A 21209-nucleotide genomic window follows, 5' to 3' on the forward strand; every position below is an offset into this window, starting at 1 on the left:
GAGATGGATGCATGTTCCTGGCAGGGCTCAGATCCCATCCCATGGGATGCAGCCATGGCAGCATTCCTGAAAGGGCTGTGGTGGTTGTGGCAGCACCTCATCATCTGCCCTTCTCCAGGCACCTCAGGGCTTTCTGTTGCTGGAGGTAGAAAATGCAGAAAGCTGTCATGGTCATAATGCTTATCCAAAATCCCAGTGTCCTCATTCAGTCATTCCATGTCCAGGCTTTCCCCTGTATTTCTTGGCGTCCGGTCTCCTTTTGTCATGGTGTGCTACCAGGCGCACGTGGGTGGTTTTTGTGCTCTTAAAAGAAAACGTGGAAGGTAGAACAGCCAGAGAATGTGTTTTTGGAGATGCATCCTTGCCTGGATGAGGTGTTCCCTTCCCATCAGGTACCTGTCCACACCCACCCCCCTGGCTCTTGTGTTCTGCAGCAATAGCCCGGTGGGTTGGAATTTTGGAGTGTGCTTTTGTAGACAAATCTCACAGCACAAGTGGCTGCACCTGGGAGAAAAAGCCTGGCTTTCTGCTTACTCAGAAATCCCCTAAAACACCGGATGGCACCGCGGGATCATTCTCATTCCGAGCTGATGATGTGTCCATGCCTTGAAGCATGACAATTCCTGCTCCTTGTAATTCCTTTATGGCAAAAAAAATGTCTAATCAAACTTAATAGTGACAAAACCAAGAGGACTCTGTGGAAATTAGTGTGAAATCCTATAGAAAAAGGGAAACAATGAAGCATCCCTAGTGAGATCCCACAGGTGAATTTTTCCACCCATGGGAAGGGCTTTATACTCTGGCTGCTTCAGCAGCACTTGCCCATAAGGTGTAATCCTAAATGATGCCACTTCAGGTGCTATTTTTATTCAGGAAAATGTCAAATCCTTTCTCAGAACTTAGTGACTTGTTGTCTTGGTAATTTCTTGCAGAAACAGGATCTATAAAAATCCCCTATTTTCTTGGCACTAGGCTTCTCTTGTCTATTTTGGATGTAAATATTTTTTACAATCGGGGGAAAAAAAAAGGGGGCTGCTTTAATTCTACGAGCGGTGTAATTCTCCCCTAGAATGTCTCTTGCCGGACTGTGCACTCAGATTTATGGTCCTGGCCCAGTGTCCTTTGAGGCACAGTCCTTGTACGCACAGATTGTATCTGCCCCGTTCTCTCTTCATGCACTGGTTCCCAATCTGAATCCCAGCTCTTGGGAAGCTGGAAATCCAGCACTGAGCAGGTTTATATCCATTTTGAGTTGAGTGTGGCAGCATGGAGGGCAAGCTATGCTGTTTAGTGAGGATTTTCTTCTAAATTTCCGACAAAAATGACATTTTCAACAACAAATAATCACTTTGGCAATGAATCATTTCCAAATTTTGCAAGTCATTTGCAAATTAAAAGAATAAAATCAAAGAGTGTTTCTGATAACACCGAGATGTTCTGCACTTGGGGGAGCTTGGGGCTGGTTCTGCAATACTCCAGTCAGGAATCTCCTTCCCGGAGAGGCTCCTGGCTGGTGGCTTCCCAATGAGGGTGACTGGCTCTGCCATGTCCTGGTGGGACTCGGAGCTCTGGGCAGGCCTAGTGGACACTTTCACAGAATCAGAAAGGTTGGAAAAGACCTCTAAGGCCATTGTGTCCAAGGATTAAGCCAGCACTGCCAGATCCACCACTAAACCATGGTCTGAGTCCATAAGTTGGTGATGGAGGAGGAAGAGCAGAGCCTTTGCTCCCACTGTGATCAGCACTGACAACGGAGTTCACCTCTTGGGGTTTCTGCAAGATGTAAGAAGAATCTTTGAGGAGGGCAGGGGGTCATTTTGGGATATTCCTGCCACCATCCAGGCTCCTGGGCTGCAATGCACTTTGAGTGAGATCCAAGGGAAAAGCAAGGCAGGAGCTGCAGCCCTTCCTGGGAGAGAGGGAGATGATGAACAGTGTCTTTCCAATCACAACAAGATCCCCAGAGTCCAAAAGGAGCAAGGCTTGGGCATAAAAGCCAGAGCTGCCCTAATAAAACATTTACTGGGGTTTGGAGACCTGTGCGCTCCGACACGGTGCATACATATTAAATGATCAAAGTTTCCATGCCTTCGGAGGAGCCGGCTGCTAATCTAATGCAACCCTTGGGCTTTGCTCACCACTGACTCTGCATGAAAGCAAATGCCGGCTCTGTTTTCCTATTTAAAAGATTTCTGAGCTAAGCCAGGTGGGTCACAGTTCAGGAAGCAATAGGATCTGGCCTCTTCAGGGCTTTGGCAAGGCTTGTTAGGGTTGGGATGGATCCGGCTCCTTCTCTCAAGCCCTGTCTGCCTGTGACTCCTGCAGGCCAGCTTGGTGCTGCCATGGCCTCACTCCCTTCTCCTCCTCCTCCTCCTCTTCTGCTTGCCCCTCCCTTCCCTAAATCACTCTGTCCGCATCCCATTGCCCGGCTCTGCCGGCTTTTCAGCTCCCAGCCTGAGTGTTCAAGTGCTGCCGTTGGATTAAAACCAAAGCAAAGGGAGGAAAAAAACCCAACCCAAACAATCCCACTCCCTTCGAATTTATAAACCGAGCGCACTCGAGCTGGAATGTGCCGAGGAGGAAAAGCAAAACACGGAGCCCCCGGGGAGCTGTTTTTCAAATTGATGCAGCCCTTTATTTGCCTGCCTCCACTTGTTTTAGCTGCACAGGGAGGCAAGCAGGTAACACCCTGGCTGGGCGCTGGCTCCTGGCGCTGGGCTCCCTCTGCACGGGGCAGGCTCAGAGCTCTGCAAACCTCCAGCTCTCCCATCATCTGCACAGCAAACACTTCACCTCCCGCTCATCACTGCTCCAGCGGTTTGGGACAGATGGGTTTGGTTTTCCACTTGGTTACAGCGTTTCTTCTGCTCCTCGAGTGTCTCCCATGTCTTTCATGTAATTCCTTAACTAGTTTCCATTTACCGGCGGTCGCTTTCTTTTAAAGTACTTGAATCTGTTTGATCATCAACAAATTTCTCTTTCTGTTCCTCTGATAAAAAATTAAATCTGGGCACTTTTTGAAGGCTTCCTCTCCACCCCCTTTTCTCTTCCTCCATGCCTGCTCAGTGGGGAATCAGTCCTTTTCTAGGAAACGAAAATAAATAAAAATTAGAGTTCAAAGTGTGATATCTCCTCTTAAGAAGAAGAGGGGAAGAAGAAGGAAAAAAGCCCCACCATATATTCTTACAGATGTGACATCAAAATGGAAAACTATAAAGGACATGTTTTCAAAGGCTTGTACGGGGACTGAGTTGGATCAGTAGGAAACAGGCAAAGTCTCTCTGGGTGCTTTGAAATCCTATCCCCAAGCCACCAAAACTGTTGTTTTAGCTGGAGTGCTGGTGCTTCTCCACCTGCCAAAGCAGCTGGATGGGGAGCAGAGGCTGCTGCAGGCCCCATGTCACCACAGAGGGGTGGGGGTGTGCATGGCACAGGAGAGTGACATCGTGGGGGGGTGCTGGCATCCCCTGCATCCCTGTCCTTGTGTCACCTTGGCACCTGCATCCATGCCTGCCAGCAGAGGCATCTCCTTCCTTGCTCACTGCAGAGGAGCTTTTGGGTGTGCTGGGAGATGGAGCACGGGAAAAGCATGGCCAGTCCCTTGGGAAGGGACGGTACCCAGGGCAGGACAGAGCTGTGGGATGTCAGCTCCTTCTATGTCTTGGGGATGGCCACCATCATTCGGGCTGTGGGGCTAGGCAGCGAGAGCTGCTGGCTCTGCTGAGAGCTGCCTGGCTGGGGAGGGGCTGCATCAGGGCAGGGCTGAGTGTGGGGTCACCTCTGGTTTCCCACCCAGCCTGGAATCGGGATGGGATAACCCCCATGAGGCCGTGGAGCTGCAGTGTGCTCTGGGGGCTCCCCCGGCAGTGGAGGAGCAGCTGGGCAGTCCTGCGGGGTGGCAGATGGATTAGCAGCTCATTGTTGCCCAGGTAACTGCCTTTCCTCCCCTGAATCCTGATTATTTGGTTTCTCACCAAACACCGTGGGGCCCTGCGACTCATTTCATCCTTCCCAAACCCACTGGTGCCGTGGCAGAGCAGGCTCCCAGCTCAGCTCCCTTCCTCCCCAAAGGGCTTTTTACCCTGCAACCACAGTGGAGGCTGAGCCACCGTGGGGCTTGGAGCAGCCAGGATGTTCCCCAGGGGTCCCATCCAGCCCAGTGGCTCTGCACAGAGGGCCCAGTGTGCTGGTGGTTGTTTCCTGCAGGCAAAGGCTGTTGGACTCAATCAGCAACAGTTTGATTGCTTTAATAGAAATTACAGGAATTTCCAAATGCGTGTGAAACCCCTTGGCTGCCCCAGGATGGAGGGAGCAGGGTTGGGGTGAGGTGGTTTGGTGCAAACCCAGCTCAGCTCCAGGTTTGGGTGTATCCAAGGTCAGCAGAGCATCTCTGCTGCAGGCAAATACCTGTGGGAGCAGGGACCAGCCCTGAGCTATCCAAGCCTGCATTGTGCATCTCTGTTTTCTAGGGAAGCTCATAACAGCCAGGAAAATGTCCCACAGCTCCCAGCAAGCAAAATCTCCCCCCTGCTCTAGGCAGGCAACTTGCACAGGCACAGGAGGCTTTAGGAGGTTGAGTGATGTTTCAGACAGCAATTTTTCATCTGTCACTTCATCTCCTCCTGCACCTTCCCTGAGTTATCCTCAGCGCAAACTCCTTTTCCAAAGATTTTCTCCAACAAAACTCTCTCACCCCATCACTTCCCTCAGTGCTCATGGAGCATCCTGGCTGTCTGATGCGGAATACAAACGTCTGGAGCCCATGGCTGTGACATCCACGTGCTTTCAGGGACAGCACAGACACCTGCCTGATGCAATCGATTATTTCTTTTGGGGAGGAGGAGCTGCAATTAATCTCTGCTTGTCTTTAGTGCTTTTTGTTGTCTTTCTGGCTGTTAAACTGCTTGTGTGGAAGGGAAGATGTACATTTAATGGTGGAAGCCTTGTCTGGGGAGGAGGCACCAGGAAACCTTTGGCTTCTGGGATGTTCCTGTTGTCCAATGTGTCTCTGGTGAGTGAAGAGGGAGATTTTTTTGGTTTGCAGGTAGTTTGGGCCACAGGGTGGGCTTGAGCCCAATGATGTGCTGAAGTTTTGATGCTGATTGTCTCACTGTGAATCCCGGGCTCCTGCTCCATCACCCTGGATTAATTACAGTACAATGCAATATACATTTATATGGTGTCTGCACAAGTGTCTCAGGGCTTCTGCAATCTGAAAAATCTAATTAAGGTGCAGCCTCCAACATGAATGCTTATCACCGGGATGCGTGCAGCCAGCCGGGGGCAGCTGCCTCCCCGCCTCAGCCCTGAGCAGGATCCACACTCTCCTGGCATTATTAATTACTCAAGGCTTGGTGTCCGAGACACGATCGATACCGCGGCTCTGCAGAGATAGGAGAGACTGAGTGAGTGTGAGGAGCTGGAGATAACCATCAGCAAGAAACGTGGTGGAGCCTGTTTCTGGCCTGGGAGGAGGAGGAGGAGGAGGAGGAGGAGGAGGAGGAGTCTCTTTGCAGAGACGAGCACGTGTTTCCCCGTGACTTGGATGCTGGGATGTCCCTCACTGATGGAGAGGAACGTGGCTGATGTTGAAGCTTGGCCTGGAGAAGGCTGTGCCTTGGGGGTTGGACTGGTGATGGACACAGCAGCATTACTGCAACACTTATTGGGCACTTTTATTTTGTCTCAGGAGTGGCAGCAGCTCTTGGGAACGCCCTGAAGGGAGGGAGGGAGCACCTCAAGTGTGATGAGAGCGTAAATAACCAGGGGAAAAGGAAAAGGAAATGTGAAGTGGCCCTTTAAATATGAGCCTCCAGAGCCCAGAGCCCAACTAGCTTTCCCTCAAGTATTCAAATGAGATTGCAGCATCAGATTGGTATGCATTAGGCTGGTCTCAATGAAAATTAACATGTAATTGCTTCAAATGAAGTAAGTGAGGAGGTAATCTGTTCTTAAATTGGATTCTCAGGATTTTGTGGTACCATAATGCAGCTGTGAAATGAAATATATTTTAAGGATGATGTCCTCAAGGGGAGAGGGAAGGATGGGGGGTGTATTTACTGGGAAGGGTCCTTTCCCTCACTCCCTCTTTTGTTCCTGGTCTCATTAGTGCTATTTTATAAATGAGGAAAGGGCTTTGGTGCCATGGCATGGCTGGAGAAGGTCCCATTGCTTTGGCTCCATCATGTTTCCTTCCTTGACATCCCTCCTGCCCCTCCCTTCCACTTCCTCTGGCTCACCACTTGCCTTGCTATGCCAGTGCCTCTCTAGCATCTTCTCTCAGGCACAGGTCCCCACTCCTTTGTAAAGAGTCACATGGGAGTCATGAGATGAGCACTTGAACTTTGTTTATGTAGCAAACCACCTTCTGGTTAGGTAGCGGAAGAAGATCTGGCTCTGTGATGGGGTTTATGTGTCTGTGAGAAGCTGTGCAGGCTCTTGTTGGGTAGCTGTGTTCTCTGAGATGTCAGAGCAAGAGGCACACTTCAGCTTTTTCTCTCAGCTGTTTGTGCTCTTCTGCCAAAGAAGAATCACCCTGTGATGCAGCACAGCACTGCAAGGCTTCGGGATTCATCTCCAAAGGCTTGGGATGCCCCACTCCTCCTACTCAGCCTTGAGTTGCTGGGACCACCTCTCTATTTTAATTTAAGGATTTGCTGCTTGTCCTTGTTCTGTCTCTCCCATCTCTCCCCATCTGGCAGCAGAAGCACGACGAGCTCAGGTATCGTGGTGAAGACGCAATTAGGAGCGTGAGGGAGAGCTGGTGTAGGAAGGTGATGTGGTAACCTGCAATTATTCCCAGGCTAGAATTGTAGAGATGGCATGGTATATATAGGTATTGTATATATAGATAGAGAATAGATAGATGGATATATAGAGATATGGTATATATACGTACAATAGCAGCATATTTTTGCTACATTAAATTGTGGCTGTCCCGTCCCTGGAAGCATCCAAGGCCAGGATGGATGGGGCTTGGAGCAACCTGCTCGAGTGGAAGGTGTCCCAGCCCATGGCAGGGGGTAGGACAGGATGATCTTTAAGGTTCTCTCAAACCCAAAGCACTCAATGATCCTATCTAGACCCAGCTGGTCAGCAGAAGGCAGTGACAGTGCAAGCTCCCCCAGCTGCCCAGTGCAGCTCTGCCAGTGCCTTGAAAACCTGATTCCTGATCTTGTGCCCTTCCCTGGGCAGGTTTCCCTGTGTTGTCCCCATCAGTGTCCTGCAGGCCACTGTTTGCAGCACCTCTCCCTCCCTCTCGCCCCCTGCTCCTCCTCACAGAGCCCCCAGACTCAGCATCCTTCAGCAGCCTCCAATTCCCTCCTCCATCTCTCTCTGCAGTCCTGGAAGAAAGCGTTCACCCCTCACCGTTCCTGTTTTGTGCCTCAACTTCTAAGGAAAAGCCACTTCAGTGATAATTTCCCACTTGTGATAAGTTAAGTGCATCGCTTCCTTTGGAATGCATTTTCAGTGCAGTTAAGCTCAGCAGTGCCTTGCCTGTGTGCGCAGTTAAACGCGCTCCTTTGCAGCCCGTTGGGGTGGATGGCATCGCTTTATTCCAGGGCCATTAGTGTCACTTGGCAAAGCAGAACCGGGATTTATTCCGGGGCACAGCTCGTAATTGGGCGAGTTCAGCGCCGGGGATCGGCGCTGGCTGCTGGCAGTGCAGCCTGCAGGAGGAGAGCGGGAGCTGCCGGGGGGGCTGAAGGATGGGGAGTTGGGGTGACTTGAGTGGCTCAGCCCGGGACTAGTAGGTGGTAAAGAGCATTTTTTCTAGAGAGAAGTGCAGAGCAGGGAGAGAGATCCCCAGTTTTTTGGAGGCAGAGAGAGAAAACAACCTCTCTGTACCTCCTCAGATGAGGAGACCTTGTTTTCTAGGGTTTACGCTGCTCCATAATGTTTGAGGGGAGAGGATGAGATCATCAGGGAGTTATTTTCTTCTTGTGGCATTTCCCACACCTCTTTTTGAAGCTGCCAGAGCCTGGTCCTGGACTGGGCTGATGCCCTCCCTGCTGGAGTGAGGATCCTTCTGTAGGCAGCCCTGGAAGAGTGCCAGGGGAGGGGTGGCTTTCAGTGAGGGCTGTTTGCCTGCTGGCATCCAGGAGCCTCCCGTTCATTACTTGGGCTTTGGGAATGCGAAAAAGGAGAAAACCCTGAGGAATTATTGTCCCACAGCTCAGCACAGGATCCCTCCTATGGGTTCCCTGGTGGTACCCATGTCATTTGTGTCCCCTCACAGCTTCCCACAGGCATTTTGGTGCTGGTGGCACCCCGTGCCCGGTGCCATTAGCACTTCTGGAGGGCACCCAAGCAGATGGGCCAGGAGCACACTCCAGTGGTGCCCCAGGGAGCCAGCCACAGCCGGGGTTAGGGACACGCTTCCTGCCGTGCTCTGTGAGCCACTGCCCTCATTGACGTTTTGTGGCACGCTCCGGGATGCCGAGATGGAAGATGCTATAGATGTGCAGAGCCCTGTTGTTAGCAGAGACAATAGGAGGATAAATAGAAAGGCTGGATGAGCCGAGCACGGGACTTGGAAAGGTGCTGGTGCACTGCTGCATTGCAGAGAGATAAAGACTTTTCCAGACGAGCCATCCCTGCCGGCTGCATCGCGATCTGCCCACTCTGCACCAGCCCTCGGGGCGGCACAGGGCTCTCCCAGGACTGCGGGATGCACACAGAGGTGCTCGCGGAATCCGTGCCTGCTCCCCACCCTGCCTGATGCTCAGTCAGCAGGAGCTCCAGCTCTTTTTGCAGCTCTTCTTCCCTTCCCAGTCCGGTTTCCTCCTGTTTCCTTGGCATGTGCCAATAACCGTGTCTAAGGCAGCACACTGGGAGTTGTTTGCAGCTCTGCAAATCCCGGGCAGTGAACCAAGGCGGATCTTTTTGAGCCCAGTATTATTATTAATGTAATTAGTGTGAATCATTTGCATGTATAAACTTTCAATTGAGGAGATCAGGTACTTTATAAACATGACTTAACTCACACTCCCTGGCAAGGAGCTGCCAGATATCTTTAAAGCCTTGCAGAGGGCAGGAATGAAGGGCAGGAACTTGCATGAGTCAGTGGGAAATGCAAGACCTCCCAGTCTAGGGCCCTGACTCCCTCTGCCACACCAACATGGAACTGTCTGGGCAGGGAAGCACAAAGGGGTTTCATTTTTCACTTCTGAGCATTGCTTTTGACCAGCTCAGTGTTATTTTGAAGAGGCACTGGGGTGGCAGCTGATCCAAGGGTACCTCCTCACCCTGCAGCCTTTGGAGAGGCTCTGGCTGCTGCAGGGGGGACGGGAGGAAGGCTCCAGCCCCAGCAGGGCCCCCCCTTTCCTGCCAGACCCCACTGCTGAGTTAATCATTGGGTCAGCTCCTGCCCGAGAGGAACCTGGCAGCTCATGCAGGGAAGAGGTTTCTTGGCCCTGTGAGCCACTCTGTGCTGTGAAAACCTCCTCGGGCTGTGTCTTTGGTGGTGTCACATCAGTGGGAGCTCCAGGGATGCCCTCCAGCCAAATTCACAGTGAGGGTGAGGATGACTGGGCTGGTCCTGGGGAGCAGGTGAGGAGAGGAATGCCAAGAACCTGATCACAGCCACTCACCCCAGCAGGGCTGAGCCTCCAGCCCTCATTAGAGTCCCTGACTGAGCACTGGGGGCTCTCAGCTGTACCAAACCTACAGACATTTAATCCAACAGTCCAACTGTGAATGTCTCCTGCAAGGAGCCTGTGACCAGCACATCCAACCTTGCCATCCAAGCTCCATTGCTTGAGCTGGGTGCCCCTGCTCCAGCAGAATGGGGTTATGGCTGGAGGAGCACACGCTTTTCCCCACGTGTGTGGGTGCTCTCAGTGCGTGCTGTGGGGGGCTGGTGTGCAGGGCAGCCCTGGCTGGCCCTGTGGATGTGAGCAGACAGTGCTGCAGGGAGGGTGTGTGAGCAAACACAGCCTGGGTGTGCACAGAAAGGGAGCAGATGCTGTAAATCCTGCTGGAGAAGGGCTGGACTGGGAGAAATTGCTGGTGCGTGACAGCCCAATGCAGCAGAGAGAGCGAAACCAGACTGGGTTGTAACAATGAGAGATTTGGCTCGATATTATTAGTTAAAAATCTCCAGACCATGTTCTGTGTGATATCCACACCTCAGGCTGTCCATGGCATGGGCATGCCAACCTCACAGGATCGTGGGCAGTGCCTGTCCTAAGGAGCATGGCACAGTCTGGCCCCAGCTTTCCCTTCGCTCAGGAACTGATGGCCAAAATTCTCTTCCAAACATCATAGGAAGAGACTGTGCCTGACTGGGATTGAGTTGTTCACAGCCCGGCCTTTAATTAATCCTAATAAATAACAATAAAATGTGATAATCACAGAAATAAATCTGAAGATGTGGAGCTCTGCCTCGGGCAGCAGGCTGCTTTAGTTGATCATTTATAGCTCGGCTGACGGCGCAGAGGCTGGGAGGTGATGTCTGGGACATGAGAAGCTGGGGACAAGGCAGGCCCAGAGCATCCTGTCCTCTTACCCGGCCTCAGTGGGAGGATTTGCACCCAATTTTAAGATAAATCCCAAACTTATTCCTGATCTCCAGCTTGGTTTAGCTCATAGCAGAAAAAAAAACCAAAACATTGCTGCTGTGGGATTGATTAAAAATCTGGAAGTGTGTGGGAACAGCTGAGTTAGATTGGGAAGAAAATGAAAAGACATCTAGGGATGCTTGATGGTGGGTGTGGCACTTGGGGACATGGTTTAGGGGGTGGGCTTGGCAGTGCTGGGTTAATGCTTGGACTCAATGGTCTTAAAGGTTTTTTCCAACCTAAACAATTCGGGTCAATGCTGTTGTGAAATTCCATCAAGGCCAGGATTTAGGAAGGTGGTTTCTCTAGGATGGGCATGCCATAAAAATTAGGGGGTGGTGGAAGGTGAATTGAGCCTGGGGAGGGTCAGTTTGTTCACAGCCCAGGCTGGGCCTCCACATTTGCTGGGGTGAGCCAGGCTTAGCCCCGTTCTGCCTCCCCATGATGGAGCTTGTACCTCGATAATTGCAATGAAAGCAGCAATCAGGTTGGTAATTTTGCTGAGCTCTTTTCAGTTCTAATTAACATTATTCATTTCTTGTGTGTCCTGCTGGGTTGAGACAATCTGTGCTCTCCAGCCCAGCCCTCTGGAACACCAGCAATCTGCATAAGAGGCAACAAAAAAAGTGTTGTGTGCCAATTACTACACTTCAGTAATTAAAAACCTCCTTCCCCCCACTGCCTGCCCACCTCCTCTCATGTCATTTTTTTGTGTGCAAACTCGAGAAAGCAAAGAGAGAATTTCAGGAGGGCATGTCACTGCTGGTGTGTGCCATCTGTGTCTGCTCTGGAGTCGCAGGGAGGTGCTGGGGGCTGGACGCAGCACGGGTGGGATCAGTGGTCAGGGAACTCAGCCTCAGCACCCTGCTGCTTGTTTATTCCTGGTTCTTGTTTATCAGGCTGTTTTGTCCCCACTGATGGCTTTGTTGGCATTTTCAGCCCGGCTCATCTTTGTGCTCGCTGGCAGAATCCTTGTGCTGTTGCTTTCCCTCTTCCAATTTGTCTTTGAGTGCTGTCCCTACTGCCAGGTGGGCTGTTGGCTGCACCTGTGGGGCCCTCTGGATGCCTGAGCTCAACCCTCAGGCTGTGGAAATGTTTGGGAACCCCAGTTTGGGGGAGAGTGGCCAGTCCCTAACGGACCAACTTGGTAGAAGAGGGTGGATAACAAAGCCTGGAAATTTTGGCTGTGGGAGATGTTGACAGATCTGGAAGGGTCAGCACCAGCCTGTGTCCCTTTGTACCCACCACTTTAAAAACCTGAGTTAACTCACACTCCCTGGCAAGGAGCTGCCAGTTATCTTTAAAGCCAGATATCATTAATTGGGGAGTGCAGGGCAAGGGATGAGCAGGTGGGTTGGGACAGTTGGGGAGGATGGAGATTCACAGCTCTCACCTTTGCTCAGTGCGTGTAACTGTCTAAAATGCCCCAATTTTTGGTCATTTTGAGGTGCCCTCAGAGGCCACAGGGAACAGAGGGTCCAGTGCAGCATGAGGAGCTGCATCTCCCTACAAACCATCCCTTCCTGCCCCAGGGTGATGTAGCAGTGGTGAGTCAGGCAGTGTTCCCCTCTCCCAGAGGAGAAACCCCGAGGCTTGGGGCTCTGGGTTTATTGGGGAAGAAACAGCAGAGAGAGGCAGCAGTGTCTAGAGCAGCATCATCTCCACCTCATGCTGGCACACAGCAGTTTTTCATCTTCCTGGAGGAGAAGTCCTTGCTGTCTGAGCAGGAGTGGAACAAGGATTAAGGATCTTGAGAGAGAAAATTACCTCATCTGTGCTTAATTGTTTTTAGATCATCTTTTTGGAGGCAAGCACTGCTTTCCGGCACCCCAAGGACCTCTCCCTCTCCCTCCCCTCCTTCCCTGGCACATCATGGGGTGAGAGGGAAAGTGAGAGCTTCCAGCAAGGTGGAGGAGGCATCCTAGGGCTTTGCACTTTGCCAGGAGTGGGGTGGGAAGAGGGGAGGCTGTGGGCTCGGCGGTGGCTTTGCTCTCTGTGGCTTCCTGGCCAAAGCCAAAGGCTTTCTACTCGGCTGCTTGTGTGTGGGAGAGGAGGCTTCCCATCCCTGCACCGGGCTGCTGGAGAGAGGAGCTGCTGGAGGAGGGAAGGAGGAGCAGATGGAGGGGCTGGAAGAGCATCAGGTCGCTGTGACGAGCCTTGGCCGTGGGGACCCCGACCTGTGCTTGTGCGAGGAGGAGCAGGAGGAGCAGAGTGCTTGGAAGCAGCTCAGGAAGGAGCACAACTGCCAATCCCTAAATAGCCCAGTGCATCCAAAGGTCAAAGGACCTCTTTCCCAGGAGCTGTGCTGCGCTTTATTTTATATATATATATATATATGTTGGCTCAGGAGCTTTAAGAGGCAGGGAAGAATATAAAGTAGCAGCTTGAAGCTTGCCGATCCCAGGGACAGGGAAGCGTGTCTGGATGATAAGGAGAGATTGTGCCTGGGTGCTGTGAAGGGCGAAAGCGCTTATTTCACTGCTGCCTCATGCGTTACCTGAGCCCCGTTGCTTTTCAAAAGCACTTAAATGCCCATATGATAGAGGGAATGCTTGGATTGCGCACTGTCTGGCTCCATTATTATCCAAGGATCTCCAAGCTGATTCATTTCATAAAGAGACCTGGCATGGAGGAGGAGAGGGGAAATATATATTTTTAGTTCAGCCTGCTTACAGTTCCTCAAGGTAACGTCTGCAGAGGGGATTGGGTGAGAAATTCAAGTCATGTCTGGTTTCTCATCACCCAGCCCTGGACACCCCTGTGTTTGTGCAGAACCACCACCACAGGAGCCTATTTCATGGTACCAGCGCCAAACACCAAATAACCACTTCATTTTATTCGTGCCCCATAGGTCTGAGCTACCAGCAGAGCTGAGATTTGGAGTTCAATCTACTAAACCCATCCTCTGGGAAGAAATCTCCAGTTTAATTCAACTTGTGCAACTAAACTCCCCGGCCTTTTACTCAAGTTGTAATGCAGCTGAGAGCAAGAGCCAAGTTCTTGGTGTTCAGCCCAGACTGAATCTATTGCTTTTTTTAATGCAGATCATAAAAATCTGCTCACATTTAATTTATTATTATCGTAATATCATTATGGAACAGTAGTAAAATGGTTTAATTTATTGGCTGTTTTTCACACCAGGGAGGGAGGATGGAGCAGGAGTTGGCTACTGGCAAATCAGAGGTGTCCTGTGCTGCAGACAACACATCTTACGCACATTTCCTCTGTCACCCCCGACCTCCAAAATGTGTGTGTTGAGGCTGGGTGGGTTATTTTAGCTTCTCCTGCAGTTGCTGGGGCCAAAGATGTTCCAAAAGGAGGCTGAATGAGACAACTGGTCCCCACGTGGGTGCCTGTGTCTTCCCTGGCATCAGTAATGGACGCAGGAAGAGAAGTCTTCCATCACAGGCTCATTAAGGTTGGAAAAGCCCCTAAGACCAGTCCAACCATTCCCCTGTGCTGCCAGGTCCTCCACTAACCCATGCTCCCAAGTGCCACACCTATGGGACTTCTAGATCCCTCCAGTGACTCCACCACTGCCCTGGGCTTGACCACCCTTACAGTGAAGAAATATTCTCTAATATTCAATCTAAACCTTGCCTGGTGCAACTTGAGGCCATTTCCTCTTGTCCTATCACTTGTTCCCTTGGAGAAAATGTGCATCCCCACCCAAAGGGGGCCATAGGGACCCCCAGCAAGAAGACAGCTCACCCAGAGAAAGGACACGCTTCCTAGAGTGTCCAGGACAAGTCCACGTGCCACAGATACACCCATCCTTGCCATTAGCTCCCCTGTCAGTGCAGTCTGGCATGTGGAGCCCATTAAGTCCCTTACATTCCTTGAAGTCACCCCGAGTGAGACGTCCCAGAAGCTGCTGGGCTCCCTCTCGTTTCCCCTGAAGTTAATTTGCATCCCAGCCACTGCACAAGTGATGAAGTCGTTTGGGGGAGAATATAAACAGTGGATCTTAGCCTGAGTGGTTTTATGCAGGGACATTATGCTCTGGAGCCAGCATCCAGCAAAGTGTGGCTAAATCCCGATGGCTCCGTAATCCCAGAATTTCTCAGACAGAAGCAGGGGTTTAGCTGGCTGTGGGAGCTGCAGGTTTCTGCTGTTTAGGGAAGGTCTTGATGCTTGTCTTGTGGCAATAGGAGGATTCAAACCTAGCTTGGGGACATGGGAATGGGGCGTTACAGGACTGGTAGAAACATTTGGGAGGAGCAAGACTGATCCCAGCTAATGTTGACAGGAAAGTAATCTCCTTCAGGATCAAAATAATTTCTAGGTTTGTACTGTGTTGTCTCCAGGGGGAAGTCAGGTGCTTATTGAGGCTGAATATAGAGGATTTCTACTTCCAAAACATCCCTGGAAAAGTGAAATGCTCAGCTCAGGTGAGGTGCACAAGTGAGGGAGGTGCAGCGGAGCAGGTGATGCGTATGGAAGGAAAAGTTGACAGAGGGGACAAATGGTCAGATGTTCAAGGTTTCTCTTTAGAGGTGTGTGTCAGAGCTGGCTTTCTCCAAAGATAAATTTTCCTTGCTCCTTTGTGACTCAGCATCACTTTGCATCTCTTTGTGTGGCTGCAGGGATGTGAAGGTCTGCAGAGACAATGACAGGTGATGGATTTGGGCAGGAAGTAACAACCTGCACCTCCAAAAAATGTGTGGACTTGGGATGGAGGTTTGGGCTCAGCTCTGTTTGTCTGGGAGTTTGCAAAAGAGTAAATTGGAATGGAGGAGTGAAAGGCTGGTACTGGGTGGCTCTGACCTCCCTGCATCTGGAAACTCTGTGAAGCTGTTGGTCAAATATCTGGAGCCGCCGGTTGAGATGGATATTGGTGTCCTGAGCACCGCAGGGAAAGCGCTGACCTTGTCCTCTTTGGACACTGAAAGCACTTGGTCTCGGAAAGTGCTGCTGACAGCAAAGCTAAAAATAGTGCCAGGAGGACCAGCAGGGCTGGAAGGGAGGGAGGAGAGCGCCCAAGAGCAGCGCACTGATGGGTCACCTCTCTGCCTCTCCCCAGGTGCTCCGTGGACAACCGGGTGACCCGGGTGGCCTGGCTGAACCGCAGCAGCATCCTCTATGCCGGCAATGACAAGTGGTGCTTGGACCCTCGGGTGGTGCTCCTGGCCAACACCAAAACCCAGTACAGCATCCAGATCCAGGATGTGGATGTGTACGATGAGGGCCCCTACACCTGCTCTGTGCAGACAGACAATCACCCCAAGACATCGCGTGTCCATCTCATCGTGCAAGGTAAGAAAAAGGGGGTTTGTAGAGGGCTTGGGACTTTGCTTTCTGTTCCTTTTGCCTTGGTGTCTTCTAATCCCATTGCTCCTCTGTTGAGCATTTGGCACAGCTTGGTGCAGAAGTAGAGGCTGATCCACAAGCGTGGATCGTCCCAAGCTGGGTAATGACTTTCACAGAATCAGAGAATTTGCTGAGTTGGAAGGAGCCCACCAGGATCCACAAGGATCATGGAGCCCAGGTCCTGGCCCTGCACAGCACCATCCCCAAGAGTCACACCATGTGTCTCAGGGTATTCTCCAAATGCTTCTTGAACTCTGTCAGCCTTGGTTTTATCCAACTTTGCTGACATAATCCCAGGGCTCTGACACAGGCAGCTCTGCCTCCAGACACAGTCACTGGCAAACCCATGGTGCTGTTTGTTGTTGTTGTTGTTGTTATTTTTTGATGTTTTTTTGTTTTCCAAGCTGGAGGCAGTGCTTGAAGTAAAACTTGTGTTGGGGGAAAAGAGAGAGCTGACAGATTTGTGTGCTTTGTGGGAGTGTGTGTATGCCTCGCAACAGTATGTGTTTGTGTGTTGAAATTCCATACTTTTGGAGGAGGAAGAAGAGGAGAAAGACCAGCACAGGGTGCTGGAGCACTTTTGGTGGCTAAGTGGATGCCTGCATGTGCTCTTCAGCAAGTGTGTGAGCACACACGACTTCTTGAGAAGGGACAGACAGGTGTGGCCACATGGGATGGTCAAGCAGTTGGACATTCATGGAAGATTGATCCTGTGCCCATGTGGCAAGGCAAGAGCTGGACAAGGGGGAGCCTCGTGGAGGGACACACGGAGCCTGATGAGCTCTTAGCCTGGGGGAAGATTAATGGAAAATTCCTAATCCCTTGCTAGCAACCATTTTTTTTCATGCTGCTTCTTCTGTGATTTGGCCGGGAGCCCTCTTAACATGACACACCAGCTTGAGTATTGGAATCTCGTCTCGGGCTAATTTTCGAATGCTGATGGGTGTATTGATTTGGAAACAAGCTGGGTTAAAAAGGCATTGGTCTTGTACACAGAGTCGGGTTGAGCTAATCCACCGTCGATATTCCAGGCCTGAGCACTATTGACAGCCTAATGAATAGAAGTGGGGAAAAAACCCAGACTCAGGGCCTTTATTTTTCTTCTTCCCTCCCTTTTCATTTTCCTTTTTCTCTTCAAGCAATCAAGCTGACTAACCAGAGCCGGACTTTCTCCATCTCCATTAAGCGCAGAGGGGAAGCGGATGCATTGCCAGCCCTGGTTCTGGCTGTTTATCTTGCAATCTCTTATTACCTGCCTGAATTTCTTAAGCCAAAGTCGATCACCAGCAAGTTCTGAAGTCGCTATCAGATGCTGGGGTGATGCAGGACAATTTCTATCTGTTCTCTTCTGATTCCCGCTTCCTGACCTAAATTTCCTGTATCACCAGACATCCAGGCCCATCCCTCCCCTGTCTGGCTGTATCATTAGGAAGAGATATTTGGGTACTGCAGGAAAAGGTCAGAGCTTAACTCCTTGCAGCAGTTAAGTACGGGATGATTCAGTGATGGGCTCAGTCCTGTAATGTGCTGAAGATCCTCGTGCTGCCGGCAGAAATTCCAGCTCTGGAGAGCGAGCCCCCTAATTTGAAGAGCTGTTCTTTGGCTCACCCAGCCCTTTCTCAGAGCAGGACATGAAAGTGAATTATCATGTCCAATTAAAGGGAAACCTGCCTTAATGACCTCGATGAAAATTGGGCTCTGGTGCCAGGATTAACTCTCCTGCCTTGGAAAATGGGTCCTATAAATATGTATTCTGGAATAATCCTGTCCAAAACAACATTCAGCTTGTGGGAAGTGGTGCTTATTCCCCCTCCTAGGAAAACAGGGTCACTCAGCCCTGGATTTCAGGGATGTGCCGAGTTCAGCACATGGCCCTGGGACATTTTTCCCCTTTCTGCAGCTTGATAGGAAAGGAGAGGTGATTCGAGGAGGTGGGAAAGGGGGTGTCTCCTTTTTAACAGGTTTAGCCAGGAAGAGGAAGGTGTGCAGGTTGCTCTAGGCAGGTCCTGAGTTTCCCCTTGCTGCACCAGGAAAGGGCCTGGGGGCACGGCTCTAGAGGCAGGAGCACTCCAGCCTCTCAGGATGCAATTAAATCGTGCCCCGGGGCAGGCTGTGCTCTCCAAAGGCACTGACTGCCAGGGGGCAAGGAGCTCTCCCTCTTCCAGCCAGGACTGCAGCAGCCTGCTGCTCCCCCAGGCAGGCAGGATGGGTGCATATCAGCCAGGCCCAGACTCTGAGCCCATGCCTGCCTCCCTCCTCCTCCTCAGGTTTAGGGGATATCGCTGGGAAACAGCCAGGGACGGAGGGGATCTGTGGTTCAGGCCAAGGGCTGATGGAGGGAAGCAGAGCTATGGGAGGGGGGAGAGCAGATCACAGGAGAGGGATAGAGGTGGGAGGAGGATATTCTCTCAGAGTACGAGGGTCAGGAATGATCCCCAAGGAGAAAATGAGGTAGAAACACCCGGAACTGACGATGCCCACGCTGCAGCGAGGAGTGAGCTGCACATTTATTTCTAGGTTGGTTCTATTGGATGGCCAAGATCCCAAAATAGGTGGGGAAAAGGCACCTCAAGAGCTAATTTATCCTGTCCCCCTGCAACCAGGCAGAGACCTCGCTGCCAAGCACATGTGAAAGCTATTCTTGAAAATCTTTAACAAAGCAGGTTCTTCAGTCTCCCCAGACAATCTATTCTACTGCTTTGCTACCTTTTTAATTAGAAAATGTATAGCTAATATCTAACTTAAACCTTCTTTGTTGCAAATGAAGTGGAGTTTTTCTCAGCCTATTCCCGGTGGATGTGGGGAACAATTGATCAGTGTCCTCTGTAATAACCTTTTGCTTTTGGGAAGGTTGTTATCCTAGTGCCCCTTAGCCGCCTTCTTTCTGAAACCATCCAAGCTCTGTTTTCCCCACTTTTCCTCATTGGCCAGGCTTTCAGAAACACTCGTCAGTCTTGAAATCCTGGTACAAAAGGGAAAAGGTGGTTGCTGCTGATCCAGGAATAGCAGGTCGGTGCCTCTGTGCTAATGTGGGACAAATGAGCTCAGGAATGAGACAGCAGACCCTTGGCACTGAATGCACCAAAGTTCAGACCTGCTATTTTGGGGACTGCTCTAAATGGGGTCAGGCTGGTGGTGCCAAGCTGATGTCAGCCAACAACAGAGCTGCCAAAGGCACAAGGAGGTTCTTAGCACCTGGATCTCTCCAGGGCAAATGCACCCAGAGTACAGACAGAGCTAAAATGAGCAGCTCAGGGAGCATCCCTGTCATCTGCAGGGTCTGGAAGGTGCTCCCACTCCTTCAGCACTCATTCCTTCTTTGGAGGAGTTGCCTTAGGACCAGACAAAGCACCAGAAAGCAGCACTGCATGTGTTTGCAGGAGTCTGCCTCGGAGCCTGGGGAGGGTGAGATGTTTTTGGGAGTAAATCCCAAAGAAAGAAAATCCAAGGAAGCCCCACTTGCAATAGGCAAGCTGTGAACTTGGAGTGGGGGAGAAACCCAGAGTGAGAAATAGGATTTAGCTCCCACTGACCTCAGAGGAGCAATGCTTTTCCTTCCTCTCCTCTCCTCTCCTGTATCCCACTCTGGTTTCCTTAGCAAGTCCTACTTCTTGCAGCAGCATCTCAGGCACAGCCTCCCCTTTCTCCCTGCAGGACATTTCAGCTATTTAAGCAGTTCTCTGGGTTCCTGGGTTTAAAGGAGAGAGGCGAGGTAGGAGGAGAAGGACGCTATCTGGAAAGCTGTTATTTGTATTGATAATAAGCCGTCTCCAATGCGTGCCTGCAAAACACTCCCACTGCCTTGTAAGATGCATTAAAGGAAGTTGGCCTTATCTCAGTGCGGGAAATGGACTTGGGGAAGGAGGCACGGAGCCTGCCAGAGTTTAATCTCACTTAGGCACACGAATTTGCATGATAGAAAATGGTGGAATTTTAGTGCTTAAAAAGAAAGAAAGAAGAAGGGAAAAAAAGGCAAAAGCAGGCAACTGGGGGGATATTAGCGCTTTCCCTGCTTCTTTATCACTTCCCTGGTCCTATCTGGCTCTTGCTGTTGTCACTGGAGAAACTAATCACCCCTCCCCTTTTGTTTGGTGTAAATGAGTTTTCCCCACTCCTTCCGGAGCCCAGGTTAATCTTCAAATCCCTGCCTTTGTCTGGGAGTTAATTACCTGCTCGGCAGAGTCGGGGGGCTGTGGACACAGGTGGCAGGGGGTGGCGGGGGGCAGAGGTGGCAGTGCTGGTGGCACCTGTCCCCGTGCAGGGAGCAGCAATGCCAAGGTCTGTGCCGGCGAGATAAAGCCACCAGTGGGGCTGTAGTGCACGAGCCAGCTTTGTTTCAACCACCAAACTCTGCCCAATTAATTTTCCTTTGATGCCACGAGCCCCTTTCACTCGTAGGACATCAAGGAGAACTTTTTGTTGCTGTTTTGCTGCCTGGGTGCCTGGGAAATGCCTTTGCTGGGAGGAGGGCTCAGATCCTGTAGTCATCGTCACCTTACCTGTGAGGCTGAGCCTGCACCACCAATGCCTGCATTGCACATCCCCGGTTCTGGGAGCAAGGAGGGAAAAGGGATTTGCCCACCAGTGGCAGAGGATGTGCAGACATTGGTCACGTTTGAAGCCGTGGGCTGGAGTTTCACACTGGGCAAGATTCTCCCCCTGCTTCTGGCATGGATTTACTGGTGTGTCCACACATTTCCCCCCGTGGGAGCAGCTACTCCTTCTAGAAGCAAAAGCAGGTTTGGATAATACTCCTAAAAGGCATGGGGGAGCTGGGAGAGCCTCCCCAAAGCAGTGGAGGGGAGGAAACCAGCAGCACGAAATGGAGATCCTCCCTTGCTTCGCCTGTGCTCTTGGCTCTTTTGACTGATGTGTTCCTTCCCCGGCTCTCTTTTGTTGCTAATCACCGTCCCTCCGTCAAAGCATCCTTGCCTTTTGTATCAGGGCTGTCGTGGAGGACTGAAGGTCTCCCACACGCTCTCACGCACTGGCCTAGTTTTTGGCTCTTTATCCTCGTTTTGCTCTGCCCTCGGGGAGCATCTCTGCAGGTCCCACGTCCATTACTGGCCCTGGATCTTTCCATCTCCCTCATACCCTTCGATCCAAGCCCTTGCTTCTCTGGGATGTTCTTGTCCATGTTCCCCTCTGGAGTGGCCTCATACCCGGCCAGGCTGCCTCCAGCCTCCCCAAAGTCACTTGACCTCTTTGCAAATCAGTTTAACATCTGTGAGGCAGAGATAATAATTGTCACCTACTTCACAGGGGGGTTGATGAGGATTAATTCATTAATGTCGACAGAGGTCTTTGAAGATGGAACGCGCTATCTGAGAGCTAAAC

General features: G+C 51.2%; 1 protein-coding gene across 8 annotated transcripts in view; it reads left to right on the forward strand.

Annotated features, from left to right (window-relative positions):
* LOC119711303 (protein CEPU-1) overlaps positions 1–21209 on the forward strand; it is a 363561-nt gene that overhangs the window by 297317 nt on the left and 45035 nt on the right. For all 8 annotated transcript variants that reach the window (XM_038161307.1, XM_038161311.1, XM_038161309.1 and 5 more), the window contains one exon: positions 15586–15818. In XM_038161307.1, coding sequence (XP_038017235.1) covers positions 15586–15818 — 233 coding nt within the window. The remainder of the gene's footprint in view (positions 1–15585; positions 15819–21209) is intronic.

Source organism: Motacilla alba, chromosome 24 (genome assembly GCF_015832195.1).
Source record: "Motacilla alba alba isolate MOTALB_02 chromosome 24, Motacilla_alba_V1.0_pri, whole genome shotgun sequence".
Lineage (NCBI taxonomy): Eukaryota > Metazoa > Chordata > Aves > Passeriformes > Motacillidae > Motacilla > Motacilla alba.